Source organism: Trachurus japonicus, chromosome 9, assembly GCF_045865225.1.
Source record: "Trachurus japonicus isolate A0001 chromosome 9, Traja_1.0".
NCBI lineage: Eukaryota > Metazoa > Chordata > Actinopteri > Carangiformes > Carangidae > Trachurus > Trachurus japonicus.
Window position 1 is genome coordinate 28,822,578 of NC_140915.1, and position 23,993 is coordinate 28,846,570.

Here is a 23,993-nt window from a genome sequence, read left to right on the forward strand (position 1 = left end):
TTTGGCGGTTCGAGAGTCAACATGATGCAATATGAACTTACAAAACAGTACTACAGTTAATGCTCTTTTCTGCGCTGAGAAAAGCCAAGGTGTTCATTATCACTGTAAAATCCCATTTAAACAGAGATGTATAGCCTTAGGTTTTTATGGATTTTTTCTTACTTTTTATAATGTGTAAAGTTTCTCTGCTGAGTGTTTGTCTACATGAAAGGTATTAGTTGTCTGACATACTCAACTTTTTTTTTTTGATAATTTGTAGAAAAGTTAACACGAGGTTAGTTATTCGATATTCTGTGCTCAAATTACTCTTTGTGCAGTCTTTCCATTCACACACACTTGAGAAAATACTCAGACTGCATGAATGTGTCCACCTGAAGCAAAAGCATTAAGGCTGATATCTTCCTTTTTGTTTAACTAGACTAAATAGTAGTTACATAAAATACATTTTAAACAAGGCACGAGATGAATGACCTGTTCAGGTTCTTCACTTCCAGATCTGTTTCAGTGAGCTCTGTGGATTGGAAGCCTTCATATGTTTGTTAACTTCCTCTCCTCAGTTAATTGAGGGCCAGTTGGACAGTTCAGCACAATGCGTGCTGTGCTCATTATTATGGCGCATGAGGGAAATACATGCTTTAACATCCATCTCTGTTTTAGCAGCTCCCAAAGGAGGACAGAGCCTGTGTTCTGCTGCTGGTCAGGCAAATACAAACAGTGCAGTATTGTGAGCGTGTCAAACCAGCTGGCTTTGTGTTTGTGAATTCTGTGGCCTGCAGAGATCGCCTGCTCCACACCTCAAGATGTCTTTTAACTGCAAACTATTAGGCGTGTAACTCCTTGCAGTATTTCATTCATTATTTAGCTCTTAAAAGGACAACACTGGTGTTATTTTATCCTTTATTTATTCACTTTTACAGCCCACCACCCGAAACAGATTTTTTTTTTTAATTCACCAGTTTGTGCTGCTGTGATTTTATGGAGGAATAGTGTGTGATAATCATGGATTTCATAGTTTTAGGAGCAGTAATACATGCCACAGGGGAGTAAGATACATCAGGTCGTAGCTGCACAGAAAGCACTTGAGAGATTTCTCTAATGCTACAAGTGATAAAAATACAAGTTGCGACCAGTTTATCTTTCAAAGGTGCTGCCCGACCAGTCCATCAGTCACGTATGGCATGTCCTCTTTGTCTAATCACACTAACATTGCAGTAAACACATTGAGTGACAAGAGAATATGTCTTCATCTTGTTAAGTTACAGTTGAATGTCAAGTTTGGCAAAAGTGTCATTCGTAGATCAATAGTATCTGACAGTATCAGAGTCCTGTTACATCCATTTCTACCTCTGCAATAGCCCTAGAGTTTGTTTTAGCACAATTCCTGTCCAATATTGCAAATAAACATACATAATTGCATTGTTCTTAATCCTGTAATTATCCCTACTGTGGCATGTTATGATTTAAGCATTTATTTTTGACAGACAGGTGCCCCCATATGGAAGCCAAAAACAATTTCCCAAAGGCCAGGCAAACCATACCTAGCTTCACTGCGAGAACAAAGAGCCATTGGTATTATTCATAATTAAACTCTTATTGTGTACGCTGCTGAATATTTCCATTCTTCTGCCTCTCTCCTGCTCACTCTCTTTTCCCCTCTCAGTACTTTGCACCTCGTGCTGGGAACATCTGTCTGGCGTCAGAGTGGAGCCTGGCTGTGCAGATTGGAGCAGGTAGAGGAGCACATTGTAGCCCAGCTAATGATGAGAGTGTCTGCCCTCTCTCTTGGAGGAGACGCAAGCTGCTGCTTCATGCTCGCTCACTCCACTCATACGCCCAGGGAAACAGATTTCCAAACATATGCAGTATGTTTTTAATCCAGTTGAGCACTTCATTTCCCAGCAAACACAAATAACCTTACGGGACATCCATATCTTATGACAAGGGGGTGGGCGCAAAGGAATTGAACAATTTTCCTTTTTAATGTGATTTTTTTTTTTCCCTCCAAAGTTGCTAAACATGCTCATAACCCAGGTTAACAGTTTGCTTGTTTATGGTTTCACAAACTTTTACACAGAAGTGCCTCCTGGCTCCAAGTCATATGAAGCAACTTTATCTAATCTAAACTCTACTCTGTGCACCTGTTGCCATCCTGTTTAAACTTAAACTGACAGCATAAACACATTCACACTTAATGTGAAGTGCCTTAAACAGTTTGAACAGATTGTTGTCAATAATGAAAATGAAAAATGGAAATGGGGAGTAAGTAAACTAAGCACCAGCCATGTGATCAAGAGTCATCCCAGAACTTGAATATGGAATTTAATATCCAAGTTTGAATTAGCTTGACCCTTACAAAGTTTACATGCAGGTCGTTCATCTTTTTTCATAACTACCAAAACCTCCCCAGGTACAAGGCAACAATAGTCCTTCACATGGAGGCCCAGCTGGAGATGCTTAACATTTAGAGCAGTGCTCATCCTGCTGTCAGCTACAGCCAGACAAATGTCAGAGGTGGTACTACATGGAGTTCAGCTTTTGGAAGTCATTCCCACACTAAACCCCCATCAGACTCTCCTCACAGCCTCTCCGCTAGATCGGGATGCCGGTGTTTGTTAGTTTTTATTTTATTTTTTAGCTTCAGCTTGGCTCTTTCTTTTTTTAGCTTTTTTAGCTTTTTGAATATGACCTTTTTCAAAGTTGCGCTTTCATGTGTGTTTGTATGTTGTCTGCTGTCTGCATGCAGAGAATTGTGTGCATGTGTGACAGAGTTTGAGAGAGGGATAGCAGAGCAGAAATCGGCAGTTTACAGGTTTGACGTGCCAACTTCATGTCTGAACTCGCTGGCGTCCCTATCGCTCTGACACATCTGAACCTCGGTGGTCTTGTGTACAAACATCCCATAATAATCCTATTGATTTTATCTTATCTTACAGCTTATTAACAAACAGGTTCTTCTTCAGTGTGGGCTGCTGCTCTCACTGTTCTCTGCCACCTAAAGGGAGAATTACATAAGAATCCTCCGCTCAATTGTCAGCTCCATCCCCCGTCCGCATAAAACAAACACACACACACACACACACACACACACACACACTTTCACACACAATACTGTAGCTGATAGCCTACCAAGCCTCTTGCTATCTCTATAACAACTGACCTCCCTGCTGTGGTTGCCGTGGTGAGATGATTGAGGAGGTTTCACTGCATGAAGAACGTGAGCTGCTATGGTTTCCTATCAGAAGTCGTGAATGCTGTTCGGACAGCGAGGGTGTAATCATCCATAAATTACAGTTTTCACGTGTCCCAATGGCTTTTTTTAAGGAAACTAAATTCCTATTGATTGTACCACATAGGCTTAGTGACTTTTCTCAGGGAAAAGGAAATGCATACTACATCTCTTACGCATGAATTTTATTTAAAGAAGTAGGCCTAGTATGTGTCAGTGTGCTACCTTCATTTCTACCCTGCACACTGTCCTGAAAATATCACGATTACTCTCCAAGAAAACAAGGACAACCTGGAAAGCCCTCTTTGATCCAGTCTGTCACACTATAGCCTGGTAGGGAGAAAAAAAGAGAACAGATTGGACCATCTCCATGCAAATGCAGTTTAAAAACCAGTAGCTGTGCACACATAAAGGCGCTTCTTTTAATATGTGCCCCCTTTCTTCACACCCACGACCATTGTGTATAAAATCCTGTTTTTCCTGAAAAGATTTCTAGTCGCAGCCGCAGACAATGTTCCCCCACACAAGCTGTCGTCTTTGTCATACCCCCACCCTCCCCCCTCCCCTTCACTTCAGTCAGTAAAGCAGGATCTCTGGCAGTCGGCCCCACGTGCGAATTTGTGCGTTTCTGGGTACAGGTGGGGGAGCTTGCCGGAGTCAGCCTACCTGTACCCCTGGTCAATCTTGACAGACATGTAGAGGGTGGGGGGTTGGTGGTTTAGTGAGGGGGGGGGGGGGGGGCTAGACATGGAAACCAGAAGGTGGCAAAGAGGGGCGGGTAAATGAACAAATGTCAGGGTTAGTGGGGGGTTAGTAGGGCTGCGGCTGTGGAAAACGCTTCCTCATAGGGGTGTCTCCTGATAGGGTACGGTAAAGGGGAGTGAGGCATGCTGATAAAAACAACTCACTAACAATTATGCTCACCTAAAATAGCCCTTACTTAAGTATATAGCATGCTTGCCGGTTAATTGTACACAAAAACAAAGACTTCACAAAAGACCTCCTGCAGCCAATGTATTTTCTTGTATTTTGGCATGATAATTAAGTGTGACAGCTATGAATGCAAAGCTGGCAGATATTATAGTGGCCTGTCTAACTCTACATACTGATTACTATTGTGTGTATTCCAAAAGTTATACTAAAGTATAAGATTTGAAAACTGCAGCATAGTGTATATTGTATGATGAACAAATACCTACAACTTGTGTGACAGCTCACATTGCGTATAATAAAATAAACTGCACTCAGTGAAGCTGGAATCTGCCATGAATATAAAAATACAGAGCACATCGGTGTTACCATGGCTCAGTGATGGAGGTTTGACAATTATCTGTCCATGTAGATGGACATCGTAGAACAGAATCTGGCTCTGTTTTACTGATAATAAATAAATATTCTGCCTATTTTTTGAGTACTTGACAATAACAAACATTGTACAGGAGGATGAGTCCATTCTGTGCAGATTACAGCCCATATCTGTTCCTAACCAAGCAGCCGACTGCATAGGATTTAATGACAGCGTTCCTAATATTCTCAGGAGATAATGCTTTTCATAATGGCAAACGAAAAGCCACTGTCAATACAATATGTTCAGCAGGAGCCAATATTGTGTCCATGTTACACTTGAATAATTTCCTCTGAATTGTTCTCTGGATTTGTTCAACTTGTTCTTATTGATATGCTGTAGGACTAACAACCATAAAATCTACTAAGACCTCTGATCTGTACTATTGACCATTATCATAGCCAAGAGGTTTGTTACAATGTGGTATTTTTATGCTACAGTTGGTGTGAAACCTGTTTACATTCCAGGGTGCTGTATAGTTCACTTCTCTCCGCAGCTCAGTCGGATTCCAAAGCACTGTATAGATTTCTTTCAGCTGATGAAATTAAAAAGACAGCAGTGTGTGTGTGGTGTGCCTTCCAGCAACGCGATTTGCCTGCGAGTTCATGATACGGGTTGAGAGGGGAGTTCCTTTGGGGGGGATTAAATAGCTCCCTCTCTTCCTTCCCTCCTCCCCTGCCCTCCATACTTGCAGAACACAAACAGCTTGCAGGGCTGTGCAGTAGTTGTACAACATGTTTGCCACAGTGCTGCTCACAGGTAACAATAAGTCAAGGTCAAAGGTTAAGAGGGATTGTGGAGCACAGATTCTTGTGTGTTCCTCTGGCAAACATAGTGCGCACACAGGCACAGGAAACAGTGCCCATGGTATCGCTGGGAGAAAAAAAGAGTGAGAGACAGAGCGAGCGAGTTGGCTCAGCAGAGAGGGGCTATCAAAAAGAACAAGACCAGGGCCAGTTTCATGAAGATTCGTTATACTGGTCTATAAGGTCATGACAGTGTTCCTATACGGACCAGTCTAATGCCAGTTAGACAGCTGCTCAAAAATCAAGACTGATATAAACAAATGAGCCGATTGTAGAAATTGCACCTATTGGCAAACTGACACCATCCTCCCTGGGAAAAAAGACAGCATTTCAGTTTTGATCAAGCTGCATAAAGGGTGTGTCTGAATTCATTTTGTGTTTGTGCCCCACAAACAGTCAACATAAGGATCGCATTTAACCCCAAAACACTCTTTCCATTAACCTGAACGAAAGTTTTAATTAATGGAACAAGTTTTATTCAAATACTTTAAGTAGAAGTCGCAATATAACAATTAGTGCAAGTGCTCTATTCAAATGAAAATATTAGGATAATATTGTATTGTCAGTAAGCTGTACTTTAAAGTATCAATGCAAGTTAATTTCAACAGTTTTATACACTACATTATTATATGTATTTTTGTTAGATTAGCAGACCTGAAAATTACATTTAAGGACAGTACTTGAGTAGATGCTCATAGTTACACTCCATCACTGCTTAGAAGTTTAAGTCTCTTAACCCCGGTGGCAGAAGGTCAGGAAACTCTTAGATTTTCTTTTTAATCACAAATTTAGTCACTATATGACATGCTGATGAAAACGAAGTTGTTAGTGCTTAGAAACAGACTGAAAATTACATGTATCGTTAAATCGTTGTAAATTGCTGCTTTTTTTGTTAAATTTCTCTGCAAGGATTTCCGTGTTTTTTTTGTTTTTTTTTAAGAATCTTTACAATACCCCGATTTAGTCATACACAGAAAATCAGTTTACCTCAGACTGATGGATGATCTATTCTGAACTCTGACTGTTGGTTAGATTTAAGCTGTAGTTAAAGTCTGTCTTTGTGAAACCAGATTTCTGCCTCCGTCAGGCTTTTTGAATGGGAAGGAGATTATCCATTTAATCTCTTAATCATGCACACATGAATATATATTGCTGGTCCTGTGCCTAAAACCACTGTCCTGATCAGATCTATCATCGCCACCTTTTGCAACGATTCCCTCGCCGACACTGTTACACATGTTCCTCTCCAGCTGTCAGTGTATTAAACCCTCGGTGCCCTGTTAAAATGAAACCCAGACCAAGGGTGCATAAAATGGAAAGTGAAAATATGTAGATTTTAAAACAAACCTTTTTAAAATTCCTCATTCCCACAAATGTATTCAGAACAAAGTTGTTTCATAACATGAATTAGGTTACTGTACATTTTGCACAGTATATGTTCCCCAAAAGTAGGAATTATTAATGAAGATGCTTTTTGGCCTGAAATTGCTATTCAAACAATTATGTACTTAGTTTCTTCCAACAAATGCATTCCACATTATTGTTTTGCCTCATAGCAAAGCACCCAAAAGACTAAAACCTTTCATTCCAGCAAAGGCCGCTATTGGTCACCGTCAATAAAAGCATAAAAGCATTTATTTCCCACGTTTGTCAAATTAACAGCATACTCCATCTCCCATAGGACTTGTAAGGTTCATTAACCTTTCTGTGAAGTGGGACAGGTTTCCAGCAGTTACCATAACCTCTGTCTCGCTCCCACCTCAATTATAATAGAAGAATTAAACATCCAGCAATTCAAAACAGTAATGCTGCCTCTTAAATCCCTTTGTACCAGCTCTCCGTTGTTAATGACTAAAGACACTGAATGAACTATAGTTATCAACAGATATAACAGTGGACAGAAGCAAATGGCTACTCTTAACAGCAGGGCATTACTGACTATATATGTGCGTGTTTTGTTTGATGGTCAAAATTTACTGTTTCTAAAATTATTGTTCTGACTTTTAAATAGTGTGTTACCTTACTTCTCTATGAATAACAAAAAAGTTGGATTAATGGTACTTAAAACTGTTGTTATTCATTGGGGAAACACTTGTGGCTGTGTTTGTTTATTAATTATTATTAATTATTGAAAATTTGAAGACACTTCACCAAATTTCTCCCACCCTTCTGCGCACGGGCTCACCACCCATCCAAAGTCGAAAGAACCGACTGACCTTGAACCAATTAAGTGGTCAATTACACGCCTGTTGATCTCTTTTAATTTCTTAATAATTAGATTAATTGTGTGGGCAAAGAGTTCGTTCTCTTGTCCACCTACTCCTACTCCTTCTGCCTCCTCCTCCTCTCCTCTCACTTCTTTTTCTCCTCCTCCTCCACGCCCGGGCCCACAAGGTATCCATACTCATTTATTTTGTGTCACTGTTCACACCTCAAAAACTATTTTAATTCTGTGCCTTTGACTGTTTAATAAGCTTAATCTTCCTCTTCCTCTCCCACCCCCTTACATCTCCCCCGTCCCTTCATGTATTAATCAAAATCCAGCACGTGCCTGGATGTATTTGTAGGCATACTGCTCTATTATAATCTATCCATTTACTATCTCCATGGAGGCCTCATGTTTGTGTGTGCGTGTCTTCTGATGCTACTTGTAGGCAAGCTCAGGCTGGGATTTTCCAGTGCCACCCCCGTCAGTAGGAAGCCCTATATGGGGACATGTCAGCGCCTTGTTTGCTTGTGCTGATGAAGCTGGGGGTGGGGCGAGTGGGCAGCCTTGTTCAGGTTCCAGGATTCCCTTCAAATGAGTCAGCCAGCCCCCACTCAAACTGACTGTTACCTTGGGAACTCAGGCTTGGGCTTCCCTCAACAGTACTAAAAGTACAGACTCATCAGCACCCATACTCACAAACACACACACAGTAACTGCAAGGGAGCAGCACCCAGGTTGGATGAAATTAGCTTATTAAAACGCTCTCACTTTGGCCTGTTCTCTGTCCTGTTAGGCCCAATCTGCTGATGACCAACCCGACACGGCCACTTTGTAATGTATGCAGATTGGACCGAATGGATAGATGTGATAATGAGTTTGGGTGGCTACTTTCTTAAGCCAGTGATCTGAGTAATAGTGTGCTTTCTTACTAATGAGCATGACCAAAGGCGTGTAGGTTTGGTACATCACAGTGTGTCGGGTGATGTCAGTGATGGCTGGAGTTCACTTAATAACTGGACTGTTTACATTTCCAACTCAGTTCATTACCAAAGCCAAATGAGTTTCTTTACTAAAGCCATTAGTCCAGCAAGCTACTGTTAAGTGGGTTAATTTGTTGATGCACTGAAGCACATCATGGGTGACTCCCCCACTGGCTTTCACCCAATCCACCCCGCTCAGCTGAACACTGTTAGATTTCTCCACTATCCATTCATCTCAGACTTAAACCCCTCAGGTTTATACACAACAGGTTAATTTAGTTGTAATTAAGAGAAGTATTATCAAGCATTATATTATTTTATGTGTTTGATTTAAAGAAATGTAGCTGTCTATTATTTTAAAGAGGAACTATGCAGGATTTGTATCTTAACTATGCAACTTTTTTTTTTACCTTAATTAAACAGCTTTGGAGTAAATGTGATAGCTTAATAAATGGCTTAACTTGTTGAGAATGGAGGCTCTCTCATTTATTATGTTTCTTGGCTGAAAAACCCCTTTGAAAGATTGGGGCCGCTGCCCTGGTGTCCCAGCTGTTGTCTCTGCGGCACCGCGACACAAATGCGCCCCGTAACCCATAATCTCTTGTTTATGACAGATTAAACTACACAAATATACACGTAACATCGTATATGATATAGTTGTCTACCACTCTATTGATTGATTTCTGGCCGGCTTTGTTGTAAACAAATGCACATGGCCCGGAGGAGGTTAGCAAAACAGCGGAAAAGCGACCGGCCTTAGTTCCTCTTTATCACTTAACCAGTATACCAATATATAATATAATATAATATAATACTGTGATTATTACTACAGACCTGAATAGGCAACTGCCCAGCTTTTGAGGAGCATCAGAGAGATTTCAGTAGAGGAATATGGTGTGCCACCACTGGTTTTCTGTGCACTTGAAAACATGATCTGTTCACTTTTAGGTCAGGAGGTCTGTGACCATACAGCTTCTGTCCACAAATACTCCTTGACCACCATTAGTTTGATTACACAATGCAGGTGACCCTTGTGGGCCATGACAGGGACACTGGACAGGACAGGACACAGCAGGCATCAGTGGTGAGTCACCGGGCTGTGCACACTTCACTCTAGCATGACAGCTTGTGCTGAATCTGGCAGAAGTCGACCGTTGTTCCTCTGAGGTCTTCGAGGGCCACCTGGAAAAGATGGAGCAAAGTTGAGAGTTCAGGAACCTGCTCAAAGACCAGCTGGACACACAGGACAGAGACCCTGTATGGAAGTGGCCTGCTATGTGCAAGAGCTACATAGTCACAGGAGCTTGAACTGTGTGTGTGGCTGTGTGCAAATTCTTCACTCAGCTTCTGGCTTCTGTCTGACAACCAAAATCCACAGTGATGTGTCAACTTGCTTAATGATGTCTGGCTCTAGTGTCTCCTGGAGGTCAACAGAGACATTGTTTTGCCTGCAGTTTTAGAATGGGTGGCACAGGTGTGGTGCACCAGCTTGACAACCATATTTATGTCAGGCTCAAGGAGAGACTGGTGGTTTAAGGCAGCCTCGATAATTGTTACTGTGTGTGTCAGTAAAGTAAAAAGTCAGGTGATGCTGCAGGTTGCAGTCAAGGTATCCTTCAGTCAAGCAGTTATGCGGTTCTCTCCTCCACGCTGAAAGAAAAACTATGTTTAACCTGTAAACTGTGAGGTTCCTTGTGAGACATAGACTTTTAATTCACAATAACCCTGCAAATGAATGGGCTGATTACTGAGGCGAAGATGAGGAGGCAGTCATAAGCACTTGGCTTGAGTGGAATAGGCGAGGGGGGGAGGGGTGGCTGTGGCGGTACAAGTCCAGCCTCAGAAATAGAGCTGTGAACACCATCTGTCATGCTCTCTCTCCCCGTCTGTTAGCCTGACTGCAAGTAAAAGGGAGAATGATGCTCTCAGAACTGCATTAGAAGGACGTGGGTGCTGATTGTCGTAGGTGTGGGTTTACGGGGTGTGCAAGGGAGGGAAGTGGTGGATATACAAGTAGGTGCATGAGTAACTCTTGCTGACAAAGGGAAGCACTCACCCACACAGAGAAGTAGAAGGGTTGTTGGGCAAGTGGGTATTCCTGGTGAAACCGCACCCCTGCACCCACCCACCTCCTCCTCACAGACTCCTACCTATTGGATCCTGTCAGAGGATTCCTAGTAGAAGTTATGTAGGCACATTATACAAACACACTGCTCATCTCCTCCTCTAACTTAACAATTCATGTGTGATATTAAACTTTATTTCAAATATCGACTAAGTTTACCCCGGTGATGCCTGCAGTCGTTTGTGTCTGTCACTTTTCAGAGGAGATGCATCATTGTTCCATCAACTATAACAATAACACTGCTAGCGACTTCATAATGTGTATTATGATGGAATAGTTGCTGTGGTTCAGCCTTGGTTATACTTCACTTAGAACAGAGACAAAGCTGTTGCGCTGCATATCTGTGGTTGGAGTGTCAGGCTATTGCGTGACCCACAGAAAAAGCTTTGCTGCATAGCTTTTTCCAGATTTTCAGAATTATTCATTGCTCATAACGTGTAGGTTGTTCGGGATCCTTTCTGCTTTTGTCTGAGTCAGAGTGTTAGATAGAAACAGTAGAACATTCAGGCATAGCTGGGCTATGATGAAGAGCAGGCAGAGGTGGGATTGAGCATCCAAAGCATCACATCTGGACCCGCGGTAGTCAGATCTGGTATCTGCATGTAAAGGGGTAAATGGACCCTATACAATTAAACAGGACAGAAAATAAAAACAATTAAAAACACTATTTTTATTAGACGTTTAGAAACAAGCAGTGAACAATGTATTTGATCAGTTCAGAGTTTTTGTGTTTAAAACCACAGTGCTGTTTTCCATTATTGCCCTCCACAGGCGGATCAGAGGTCAGGGTCAGGTATACAACAGCTTGTAGGGACTTTTGCATAGACCACTTACCAAGGCACACGTTTCCTGTTGTGGTGTCTTCAACACAGGCCCCCTAAGCCTAACCCTGCATACTGCCCTCTCTCCCACTCCTGTTCACTGCTCACCCTTGATATACAGTATATTAACTCTGTCCAGTTGAAAGACTTTAACACATTTATGCTTCAGAGTTTTCTTATTCTTTTCTGCTAAATATGTAAAATAGTAAATGCTTTGACGCTTTCAGTGTTTACCTTTCTGTCAGTTTCTGCTTCTCCCACACTTCTCCGTGTGATTCACTATCGCAACACAGCAATGGGTATTCCCCTAGTATGAGAATACTAAGTGTAGTCACATGTTCTCTGACTAAAAAAAGTCTTCATTTAATTTGATCCAGGTAATTTATTTCATGCTGTTTTTTTTCATTAGTGTTCGAGACAAAAGCTTATTGTCCCTTAGTACACATGTTGCTGTAGTTTCTTGATGGTATCTATGTATCAAACACTGACTGGTGATCATAAAATGTCCAGGTTGTCATGCTGAATGACAGTTAGACGATTTGTCAGGGTTTAAACCTTCATACATATTGTATGGCTGTGTCACAATGATTTATGTTGCTTTTATTCAAATTAATACTTAGCACAAGGATCAGTGTAGTCAGTAACAGTGCTTTGAACTGCAGAGCTGTTAACTCTGTCTTCTGTTATCATTATTGCCAATATAAAGCACACAACTGTAGTCCAAACTACTGGTTTCTCTGACATCTGTATTATGTAATGTAACTTTTATGTTCAGCTTGAGGTCAGGACAGACAATCCAAAAATATAACTGTTTGTAGTTGGAGAACTTAGATATTGTACAGCAAAGGAGTTACACTATTTATTCTCTGTGTATGAAGAAGCTTCACATTTTCCAAAGGAGAAACAATGTTAGTGCACCATGTATATAAAGTAGCCTATATGAAACAACACATTTGTTTACATTCGATTTTAATCTCAATCCTTTATTACAGTATATAGTACATACATAATAATTCTGTTCCATATTTCATCTGTTATATATCTATTACCTGTAATTATAAATGTTATAAATTCAATTATTTTCTAATGAGATCCATCATCATCATCACTTTTATTCTTTTTTGGCTTTGTCTGACAGACATTTCATTTAGATTAATAATGTTCTTCTTCTTTTATTGGAGCCTTACAGTGTCTCGGGTACAGAGTCTCAGCGCTTTTAACTTTTCTAACCCTGAGCTCAGAGCATCATTGATCCAAGATTAACTTCATCAATGCACTATGTGGCCTTTGATTCCCTGTAACAACCCAGTAATAGATTTACTGTATAAAAAAGTTGGCTTGCTTCAAACAGGCAAGACATCTGTCATCCATGCTGCAATACAAAATGAGAAAACCTGTGTAAGTTCGCATAGATACAACCTCATAATTGTGTTATGCCACCTAATTTATGACATCATCACTCAGATTTTGCCTGCGTGAAATTAATAAGAAGCTCCTTCTATTGGGTTGAGAGGCAGTAGGTGAAGAATTGACAAGTTCTGTTCATGTGATTCATCATTTCCATTTCCAGTATGTCTCCATGCCATTGTCGCATTTTGTTTTTGTCAATATATTTATCCATACAAAATAACATTAATTAGAAGCTTTGCGGGTGCATTTCTAATTATATAAAAATCTGAAAGAATAAAGCGATACACATGACATCTCATACAATTAACTGAGCATGCAGCTGTCAATCATTCAGTGGTCTGAACTGTTCATGCTCTGCGCCCCACACCCACGTTAGGGTCCCTGCGGGAAGCCGCCCACCACGTGAGAATGTCCTGTAGATTAGTGTGAGCGAGTCCCTGAGCATCAAGAGTCAACAACGTCAACACCGTGCTGACCTGTCACAACTACTGTGACAGCAGCTCTGCTCTGGAATCGATAGACCACTATGGTCGCCAAACTGATTATTTTTCAGATCATGATATCTTGTGATTCTATGTGAGATATGCATATGATTGACTTGTCTTTTATTATGTGGCTGAATTTTTAATATCACATTCATTTGCTGTTGTTTTTACTCTATGTATTATAATGAAATTTAAAGGGCACAGGGTGCCATGGAGAGTGAGCGAGAACCGAGCATTAAGATGTGGGAAAATGTTTCACGCTCAAATGTTGACTACCTGTTGCTATGGTGATGGGTTTGGATCCTGCAGGCTGCAGGACTCTTGCTATTTCTAAATAAAGCTTTTTTTCTCACTGATCAGTGGATGAAGATACTCACAGTTGAAACTAATCTTCTGAATTGTATCAGTCTGAGTAAACACTAGTGCTGTGCACTTTATTATTATTATTGTTGTTGCTTATTGTTAAACCTCCTAAACAATATTTGCAGGGTTAGAGATAAGATGATGCAAATTAGTGGGCTCATGGTTTAGCTACTATATTTTGGTTATACTATATTGATGTTGTTTTTTTATTCTACATTTTTTTTTATAAATCCTTAAACTGTTATTAATAAATTCACAAGTGCATCTTAATTATTTTGGTATAGAATTGCATGCACACTTCTTTTTTATGACCATAGCTAGTAAAATCCTAACTAGCACTATTACATGGTCATCATGTAAACAGCAGCTCTTCGACAGTTGGATAACAGGTTTAGTTTTTTTTTTTTTTTAACTGTCAGACTGCAATTGGTCCAGCCTCATAGTCCCCTGCTCAACATCTAAGTAGAGATCAACTGAAATCTTCCATGTCAAGAAACACTGGTATTAAAGTTATTTATTAGGTTGCTGAAATGCTGAAGTTTTCTCTCCAATGTTAATGTGCAGTCATATCTGCTGAGAGGAAAGTGTGTTTCCACCATTCCCCATATGAAGAAAAACAAGGTCTACATGCCATTATTGTTGTTTGTACATTTGAGACTGGCCCTGTCTTTTGACCTTGTATGCTGTCTAGTACCAAGACAGTACCTCTGTCACCCTGTGGGGGGAGCCTGTGTGTGGAGAAGAGGACAGAAAGAGGTGCCGAGGCCAGATATTTGATGCCTGTGATGGGGACTTCCATGCTTACCTCAAGTGTGTTTTGGACCATTACATGTACAAGATATTTAGTAATTTTCCTCCCACTCAAGGATGCAGCCGCCTTGCAGTAACCTAAGCAGCCAAGTCTACTAAAACAAACATTCCTGTGTGCACAATTTGCTGTGTGAAGTCCCTGACTGTGTGCTTCCTGGGGATGGGGGAGTTTAACCTGACAAATATAGAGTAGAGAATGCTTATGAAAGATATCTGCGCCTCACATAGTTTTACATGATGTCTGTTTCTAGGCGACAGGAAGTTAATATGTAATTAATAATACAGGAAAGTGCTACCTGGAGATTCACTCAGCGGACAGCTCATTTATCTTTAGGTAATAATGTAACAAATCTTTTATGTACTTAAAATATTATAATCAACATGTTTTGATCTTACACTGTTTAGGAGCTAAATGTAAGCTTAATTTATTCTTTGATTTAAAGGTGAAAAATTATTATCTGTCATCATCTAAACTTCAGTGTTTATGAGTGCTATATTAGCTAAAATCTCTTGCCTCGACTTTAGTCAAAACTAAGCAGGTTAGACAACAACAAAATTAGGTCTTCATAAAATTGGCGTGGGAATGAAATGGCCTCTCCGTTCTCTCTCTACTTGGTACAGTGGGTGCTAATTCAAGGACTGACCACTGAGCTAAGCAAGCACAGAATATCTGGTTGTGGGAGCACATGGCTTAAGTGATGCGCATTGTGCTCTCTCTCTCTCTCTTGTCAAATGTTCAGTTTTTTAAAGTGAACTGACCCTGACTGTCCTGCTCTGACTGACTCCGTGTTTTAATCCACAGGGAGGATCACTCAAGAAAGGACAGATACAAGGAACCACCCTCACTGGTAAGTATGGTTTTCAGTTGACCATTCATCCTGTAGTCTAAGTACTCATTACATATTGCTTTAAATAATTAGATTTATTTATCCTGTTGTGTAAGATGTACAATGTACTGAGGCAAATTATATATTTTTTGGAAATAATTATTCTACTGTTATATTTTGGACTGTTGCAGGTTTGGTTTTCATCATCATTAACTCAACTGTTTTTATTATATGATCATTAACACAAATTTAACTTTATCATTGTTATCGTGACTGTCTGGCCTGCCTGGGTAATTTTACTTCCTACAGCAGACCTTTGTGAGTAAAACACGTGTTACAAGTGCAACAGTTTTGAGAGTCAGATGTGAACACTTAAACGGGGAAGTTGCGTTTGTTTATTGTCTTCCAGTGTTGGTGTTGATTAAAGGAGCTTTATCCAAAGAAAAACAGTTGGCTGGTTATTACCCACAACTGTGGGTGACTGAGGAATGCTGGGAAATCAGGATTACAATTTTATAGATTTACAGCCACCACTGGTTTATTGTAATCTAAAAAACATAATCCGGATGCATGAGTCATAAATCTTTACAAACCGTACACAATAAAAACAATTGGGATATCAAAGATTTTGTTGGATTTCACTCGCTTTATTGTGATAATCATATGTAATTCTATGTAATATCATCCACCGGCAGCTCTCCTGATTCAGATTCTTTGTTTTGTTCATGCAGACTATCATCCGCCGACTCCGCCACAGAAGTCTGGATTTCATCGCTACCAGTTCATGTTGTTTGAGCAGCTTCCACATACACCAGTGTCGCTCACCGGGCAGGAAAAGTCGTCCCGCGGTACTAATACTACACACCAGTACCTTGAGTTCAGACCACTTTTGGCTGCTGCACTATCATCTATCATATACCAACAGTGATCAGCACCACTGCCAACAGTTAGTTGTTGAATCAGCAATAGAAAGATTACACAGAGGCACTGAAACTTCAGGGCCAAACAGTTCCTCCTCAAAATAACCACACTGTAGGTTGTTGTGGTTGTAGGTTTGGTGTTTTTTAAGAACCTTTATAGGCAGCTGCAGGTATTTTTGTAAACATTAACTAGAACATTATTCCACTTCCTGATGTACAGTAGGAAGTTTTGTTATTTTACAACTATTGCTTTATCAGTTTGAGTGGGCCTGTGTTCGGTGAAATTTTTTTTTTACCATATTAGGTTTCAACAAATATATCAGCGACTCTACTGAAGCTTCCATTATTAGGCTCTGCAGCCAAACAGCATCCAACAATCTCCAAGTCCTCTGTTTTTCTCTGTGGCTCTGTTTCACCCGGACAAATGTCATTACCCATTATTCACAAACAATTATGAGCATTTGGAGTTGCTTTAGGAAGATCATTTTCTCAAAGTGCTTGAACTTGAAAAGGGAAATGTTAATGAGGTTAGTGAATAAGTCTGCTGCAGTGCTAAAGCCTGCAGGGTCAAGTATTGTTGGCTCCCACGCACACCTGCACAAGTCTGTCTGACCACGTCTTGTTAACCTCTGCCAACCTGAAACTCTTATCAACCGTGTCAATAGGCACACACTGCCAGGTTATCTGCATTTTTAACCCTGAATAATGCTGCTATTATCACCAGATCATTTACTTAGTGGGGCTCTCAGAGGACGACCCTGTTTGTCTTGCAGAAAGAGAGTTATTGTTTTGTTTTCACTTGACTTTTCTTCCCCCTGAAGAGAAGTCTCTTGAAGGTGGGCACCTGCACTTGGATGTAGAGTACGATGCCTCACAGGGGGCGTGCCTGTCTGTCTGTTCTACTCGGGCCACGACCGGTGATTTGAGGGGAGATCAGGGCGTTCTGAGACTTCAAGCACTGCGGCCGTGAATGTGTGGAGCTGCCAGTCTCTACTGTTTGAAGTTTTGACAGCTGTGTCAGCAAACAATCCAGGCACATTAGGCTGAGGTGTGTTTGATGTTGAAACCTCTGGAAAAAGAAATGTCAAAAGAGATGTACTTTGGGGTATTTTTTTTGTATCCGAATTCACATTTGGAGAGGTTGAGACGAACTGTTATCACATTGTTAGAGTATTGACTGTGTCAGAAGTGGTTAAGCTGAAGAAATAATAGCATGAATAATAACCTGCTATTTAGAATAATTTAATTTACTTTTTTCTGCAAAATAAACTGGTGCATACTAATTTTGTGCTCCCAGCTCAAATACAATAGTTTCCCCCACATTATGAAGCGATTGAGGGTTAGTGGATCCACCCATCCTTAATCTACTGGATGGCTTTAACTCCCGCTGCAGCACTTCCTCTCTCCTGCAAACTGTTCTCTCCATTCAAGGGAAATGAAATTAAGAAATCCACTCTTGGATAATCAGATGTTTCATTTGATGGGTCAATTGTGGAAAGGATAACTGCCCTTGTAAAGAGGCTAATGGAAATAGACACTGTGTGACATATTAAGAATGAAAGCCTAGTCATGGTTTATGAATAGAAAAATATTAGATTTTACAGTCATTATTGGTTTGGCTGGATTCAGTGGTGTACCTGCTGTATTATTATTGGGCTCCACTTGGCCATGAACACGGTATTCCCGTACAGGCAAGAGGAACAGAGGGAATCCCATGTCTCCCCACCTCCTCCGTTAAGTATGTTCACTTATTAGCGTCTGTCCTCCCTCCATGTGGTATGACACAGAGAGCATTTTTCATAGCCCATGACATTAATTGATGTGATTTGCGAAGGGAGAGCATTTAGTCGTGGGTGGGAGACTCCTAATGATCGTTTTCCACTTCCAGTAGTGCAGTCATTGACTCAATTTTATCGCAAATTTGTCGTCTTTTTTCTTTTCATCTCTGACCATCACTTAAGTAATAAAGGGGGTGAACAATGAGAGGTGGAGCAGGTCTGTTGTGAAGACCCGTGGGAGTCTGGTGTGCCTCCTGTGTTAAGGTTATGAATGTGGGTCAGTGAACTGATGGAGACAGCTGGTTTGTTACACAAGAAACTACAGGGGGCTGCGCTCTTGGCACCGGGCACAGGGGCGTGATCATAGGGAATCCCCATTGCTCTGGCTCAGGAAGGCTGTCCCTGAATGGAGGCTGTCCCTGTGCCAGGGTAGGGGGCAAGCGTGGGCACACAGGCCCTCGTGATACTTGTCAGCCACTTGGCAAGTCCTCAATATGTCCTGCTACTGTTCTGTGCTGCCGAGTCAGTTTGTCAAGGGAAACAGTGTTACAGTGCTGGGGAGGGAAATGCTGCGGCCTTGAGAGAGGCCATCTAGTGTTGTTTCAGCCTTCCTGGTAGTTTGCACATACAATGTTAACATAGCCGGCCCCTCCAACACAAACTGTAGACTGATTAGATATAAAAATGTGAGGAAAACAAGAACTCAACCAGAATTACGTTTTGGCTAAAAAGTTGAGTGAAAGTTGAAATTTGAAAAGTGATCAAAGTCATCTTTCTTGCCCATTTTATTTATTTATACAGAGGATGACGTATGTGAAGATGGCGTTGTGTGAGTGAATGGATCACAGTGGAGTTAGCTGCTGGATGGTGCACGTTGCTCATCTTGCCTCCTGGAGCCCCTACTGCCAGCTCAGCACACTCCACAGTAATTGAAGCCATTTGCAATGTTGCAGTGTGGTAATGGGCAGATCCATGTCTCCCACCCACCCACAGCCTCTACCATTAATCAGAGCTGCGTGGAGTCAAGAGAGCCAGGATTTGGTTGCTACAGCAGGCCTGAGTTTCAGCCAGGAGTAGGTTGCCTTAAAGGAACACTTTGACGTTTTTTAATTTTAGCTGATTTTTTTTTTTTTTTTTTTCAACTGACAGTTGTTGGGTTTAAAAGAAGTTTGGGGGATTTTTCTTCAACTTCACTTACTTTGGTTCCTAGTATTGTTAGAAATGATTTCTCTGTTCAAATCAGCAATGTAGAGCTGAAACTGAAAATTAAGTTTCAACCCTTTAGAAAATTACTTTTTTAAAACAAAGGTCAAATCTTCAACTGCTTTTCTTTCTTTTGGCTGAAAACAATCATCAACATTTTTTTTTTTTTTCAGTATCTCATTGATCGTTCGATCATCAATCTTCAATCTAATCAGCTACAGTTCTGATAACTGAACAATTTCAGGTTATTTCCAGTCTGGTTTAAGCTTCTCTTCTGTGAAGAATTTAGGTTTTCACTGTTTCACATAATTGTAAACTTAATTTTTGACACCTAAAGATGCCACCTTCAACTCTGGGAAACAGAGATTAACATTTGTTACTATTTAATTTGATATTTAATACACAGATAATATTAATTGAATTGAAAATAATTAAATTGATCACCAATTTTAATTGAAATCCTACTGTTACAGCCCTTTATCAGTGCAGACCTATTTTAATTGACCAGAACAGGTATTACAGCAGAAGTGAAGAACATTTTTCATACAGTGTGACAGGTAGAAGAATTACTGACCAAATACTGTAAAAGCATCCCTTCAGATAGATGATTGATGAGTCTCCAGCATTTGGTAACGATGTAGACTGCTGTATTGATAACAGACTGTCATCTGGGATCAGTGTGACACTGTTTCTTGACCCAGGTCCGTCCACAGCAGGCAGTCACCTTCCTAAACTACCCCTAGGCACTGATCTGTGGCTAACCCCTGACCTCCGACGGCTACAAAGCATCCCCTTCACCATGAAATTAGGATTGCATTAGTATAACTGTGAATCTTATGTAAAGACACTCAGTGAAGCTCTTCCCCTGATATGGCTCCTGCAATGAACAGGATCACTTGCTTTTGAGCATTTCTGAGACACTATAAGAGGTTTAACAGGGACACCGCCCACACCACTAAATGTAGCAGTTCTGTGTCACCTCAGAGCAGTCCTGATCTTCCTGCCATACCCAGACAGAGAAGCAAGGTGGAAACAAAAGTGGAGGCAGGAAGACTTTAACATCGCCCTCAGGTCCCACACTATCTGTCCTTTCCATGAGCAGGCAGATGGGAGAGACGGAAACACATCTCTACACTACAAACAGACACCAGCCTATTTTAAGGTCACTTGTAAGTCTAAGCATTTGCAGAGTAGCAGCCAGCGTGATAGCACCAGATATTGTGAATTTGCTTCATTTTGGATTGCGCCCAATGATTGCACAGCTTTAGACAGGATTATGTGTGTAAAGCCTTACAAGCAGCGCCTGGTTTTGACTGTTCCTTTGATCGTTATTCTACAATAAAATGATCTTCACTGTGACATTTTCCATTAGAAGAAATGTTGCCTAACACTATTGTGAAGCAGGTTCTTCCCATTAAAAGGTTAAGAGACAGTGTGAGTGTTTACACATGGCTGTCTTGAGAGTCAAATTTGCCCTATAACAAAGTTTGTTGTCCCCCAACTGCCTCACCCTTCAGCTTCCTTCAAAGTGCTGCCTCTGAGGGGTGATGGACCTTGTTTTGGACAGGCAGGGGATTCTGGGGTCTGCAGAGGCGGTACATTATCTTCCACTAAAGCACAGGCCAGAGGGGCCACCAGGCCGTGACCTATCATACAGACAGGTCACTTGACTCCATTGCCCTCACTTGATTATAGGACCCCTGTCTGCAGGCAGTCCTCATTCACAGAGAGGACCTGACGAGATTCAGGTACTCATCTGCTCATCTTCCAGTTATTATTCACCATCTTCCCCAGCTGAGCTCAAAACCCGACCTGACCTCATGGCAAACCCAGACACTCTGAGGTGCCACTCTCATAAGGTAAACATGCAGGCAGGATCAGGAGGAGTGTATGGGCCCCATAATACGAAATAATTTGATAGTACTGTCCATTTAATTTTTTAAAACTGTATGATTTGCACACTCACAAATAAATACTTTACTTGAAAATATGATTGGAGTTGCATACAATAATGTTTACTTTAGAAAGCCTGAAATATCGCAGCCTTGAATAAGACATTGTGTCTGAAATGTAAATGAACCCTTCTGATTTGTTTCTGCACTGATGGTAGGTGAGTGCACTTGATGTGCGTGGCACCGGTAAAGTGCATTTTCTTCTCCCAGATCTCATCCAAGATGCCGGAGGATACAAAATGTGGCTCCCTGATGGTGAAAACAGAGACAGCAAAGGCCTGTAAAGCAGCTGCACCGAGAGGTCTAAAGCAGTAATGTTTCTATCCAGGCACAGTCAGATTCGACCCCTGACTGCGAGACCGTTCTCTCTACAGATCTGGACCATTTCAGTAGTTGGCTTTCTTTTCAAAAGATTAGCTTTCCTACGCAAAAATATTCTTGAGCAGATGTTAATGTAATTACTCCACATACGGAAATACCAGAATATCAGTGATTCCCTGGATTACGGAGCAAGCCATTGTCTACACCCAAACATGTGAGGACACAAGTTTAAAGCCTGGAAGATTTTGTTGCCTTGGAATGATAATTGTAATTTCTCTTTTTTTCTTTCTTTCTTTCTTTCTTTTTTTTTGTAAAGGGAGGGGAAGCTGCAGGGAATCAGTGGTTGTCAAAATCTAAGAAGTGATATTGTCATACCAGCCGGATGGCCGTCTGGTGTTTGTTTAAAAGGGGAGGGAAGAAAAAAAAACGTCCAGGCGATTGAATCATATCTTCTTGCCAATACGTCCTTGTGTTCCCACCTCCATCATTACAGCAACATGTTTTATTTTCAGCAGTGCTGTTCTCAGTGACTCACATCCCAGAGCCATGTGCTGCTCAGTTAGGCCTCAGATCCCTTAAACATGGACCCGAGCGGTCATGAGAAATGCTCTTGAAATGCAAGAGAGCCTGAACTGTGACTGTACTAAATTTATGCAGGATATTGTTAGGATAAAAACAAGTTGTCTAATGAACTCGAGAGGTTGAAGTGGTCTAGGTTACACAATGTTGTATCAGACTGCACACAGACCTGAATTTTAAATAAATATGTGTAAATACTAATAAATATCTTCCTGTGTGTCGTTCTGCTCCCACAGGTAAATGGGACCTTCAGGACTTCATCGCAAGATTTGATCTGGGAGAGCCCATGGCCACGTTGCAGTTTCTCACCCAAAACTACAAAGACTGAAGGATGCTCAGACACGTGGAGGATGGAGGGAGAATCAGTACAATCAGCACAATTATATACAATAATGTTTCCCTCCTTTGTCTGAATTAAACAGCATCATTTCTTCAAAGCATGCAGCAGGTCAGCCCTCTCTGCATTTATCTTATCACTGTGTTAGAAAGAGACTTCCTCTGTTCCTCTGTCGCACCAGCTGCTGGGTTTTGATGTCGCCCCGTATCTGTGTCTTGTGGTCTGGAGCGAAGGATTTTGGAGATTTTGACCTCACTGGGGATTTCTTATTAGTTTCCGAACTCTGTTGACAAGAGAAGGAAGACGGCCTGATATCACAATTCAGTGTGGAAAGAGTTGATTCTAATTCAGGGGCGGAAACACGTCAGGGCCAAAAAAAGGAAGTGGGAGGTGAAACCGAGACCACAACGCAGCCGGATGCTGCAGTGGAACTTGAACCAAAATACTCTACAGAGTGACAGGACAGGGGGAGGGGCTGCAGGGTTTGTGGTGTATCGGGTGAAGGGAACTTACTGTTTGTGTAATTGTTTATCATATTTCCATTGACCACTGTCACCTCAACTGGAAACAATGAGCTACTTTTATGACCTTGATTGATTTTTCTGAAGTAAAAAACTGCTCTGTGTGAATGCTAAAGTGTCCTTGAATGTAACTTTGGGACATTGAACCCATTTTGAACTTTGGACAGTTGCATAAGAGGTCCACCTGGTAGGTCTGTAGAGGATGGTGTGAAAACTTAAACTTTTCAACCCTTTCACGAGGAGATACTTTTCAGACTTCACGGGTCTTTGTAGAGGGTGGGTCAGAGTACCCCCCATGAGGAATATCGGTTTCTAACCAGCAACTCTCCTCTGGGAGGGGTTTGTATCAATACCCCAGATGTCTGAAAAAGGCTGGATTTACATCAGGGACTTTGATGTTCTGATGATCAATCTTTAGTTGGTGGTTTCATTGACCCTAATTTGGTGTCTCATCAGTGGGCTAGGCAGGAGTAGGTAATGGAGGTTTTTGTTCCTTTGGTGGTTAAGCCAGCCTTGGTAAACCTCTATGTGCCCTCTCCGTGAACTCTGGGAGATCATTGATCAAATTGTCCTGCATCTGCTTTGTTTGCCTCTCCGACTTAGCAGTCAGAGCAGCCAGGTCCACAAACAAACAACCAAAACAATGCACATATGCTCAGAGTAAGTGAGGGAGTTCATTTGCTTTTGAACAAATGTTAAGTATCCCTCACTTCGAATATCGCTCTTGACCTTGATTTACCCGTCTTATTTGACTTATGAAATCACAGTTTTTTAACAATTGGCAAGTGGAGTATAATTCCACACTCATTGTGAAGCATGCCAAGTGGGAGAGCATTCTTCCAAAAACCACCTACTTGAATCCATCAGTACACCATTAAAAGCCAAGATTTGTACTTCCAAATACACTGTGCAGTTTTTTTTTCTTCTCCGTTATATCTCGGAGATATCCTGCCAAAACAGCTGGGTTTTGCCACT

At 41.2% G+C, this 23,993-nt stretch overlaps 1 protein-coding gene across 1 annotated transcript in view; it reads left to right on the forward strand.

Annotated features, from left to right (window-relative positions):
- The window catches only part of pebp4 (phosphatidylethanolamine binding protein 4), a 49,379-nt gene extending 25,460 nt beyond the window's left edge, over positions 1-23,919 (forward strand). Inside the window, exons 5-7 of the mRNA XM_085787165.1 lie at positions 15,383-15,428; positions 16,139-16,255; positions 22,397-23,919. Of these exons, the coding sequence (XP_085643291.1) occupies positions 15,383-15,428; positions 16,139-16,255; positions 22,397-22,488 (255 nt within the window). The 3' untranslated portion in view covers positions 22,489-23,919. The remainder of the gene's footprint in view (positions 1-15,382; positions 15,429-16,138; positions 16,256-22,396) is intronic.
- The last annotated feature ends 74 nt before the right edge of the window (positions 23,920-23,993 follow it).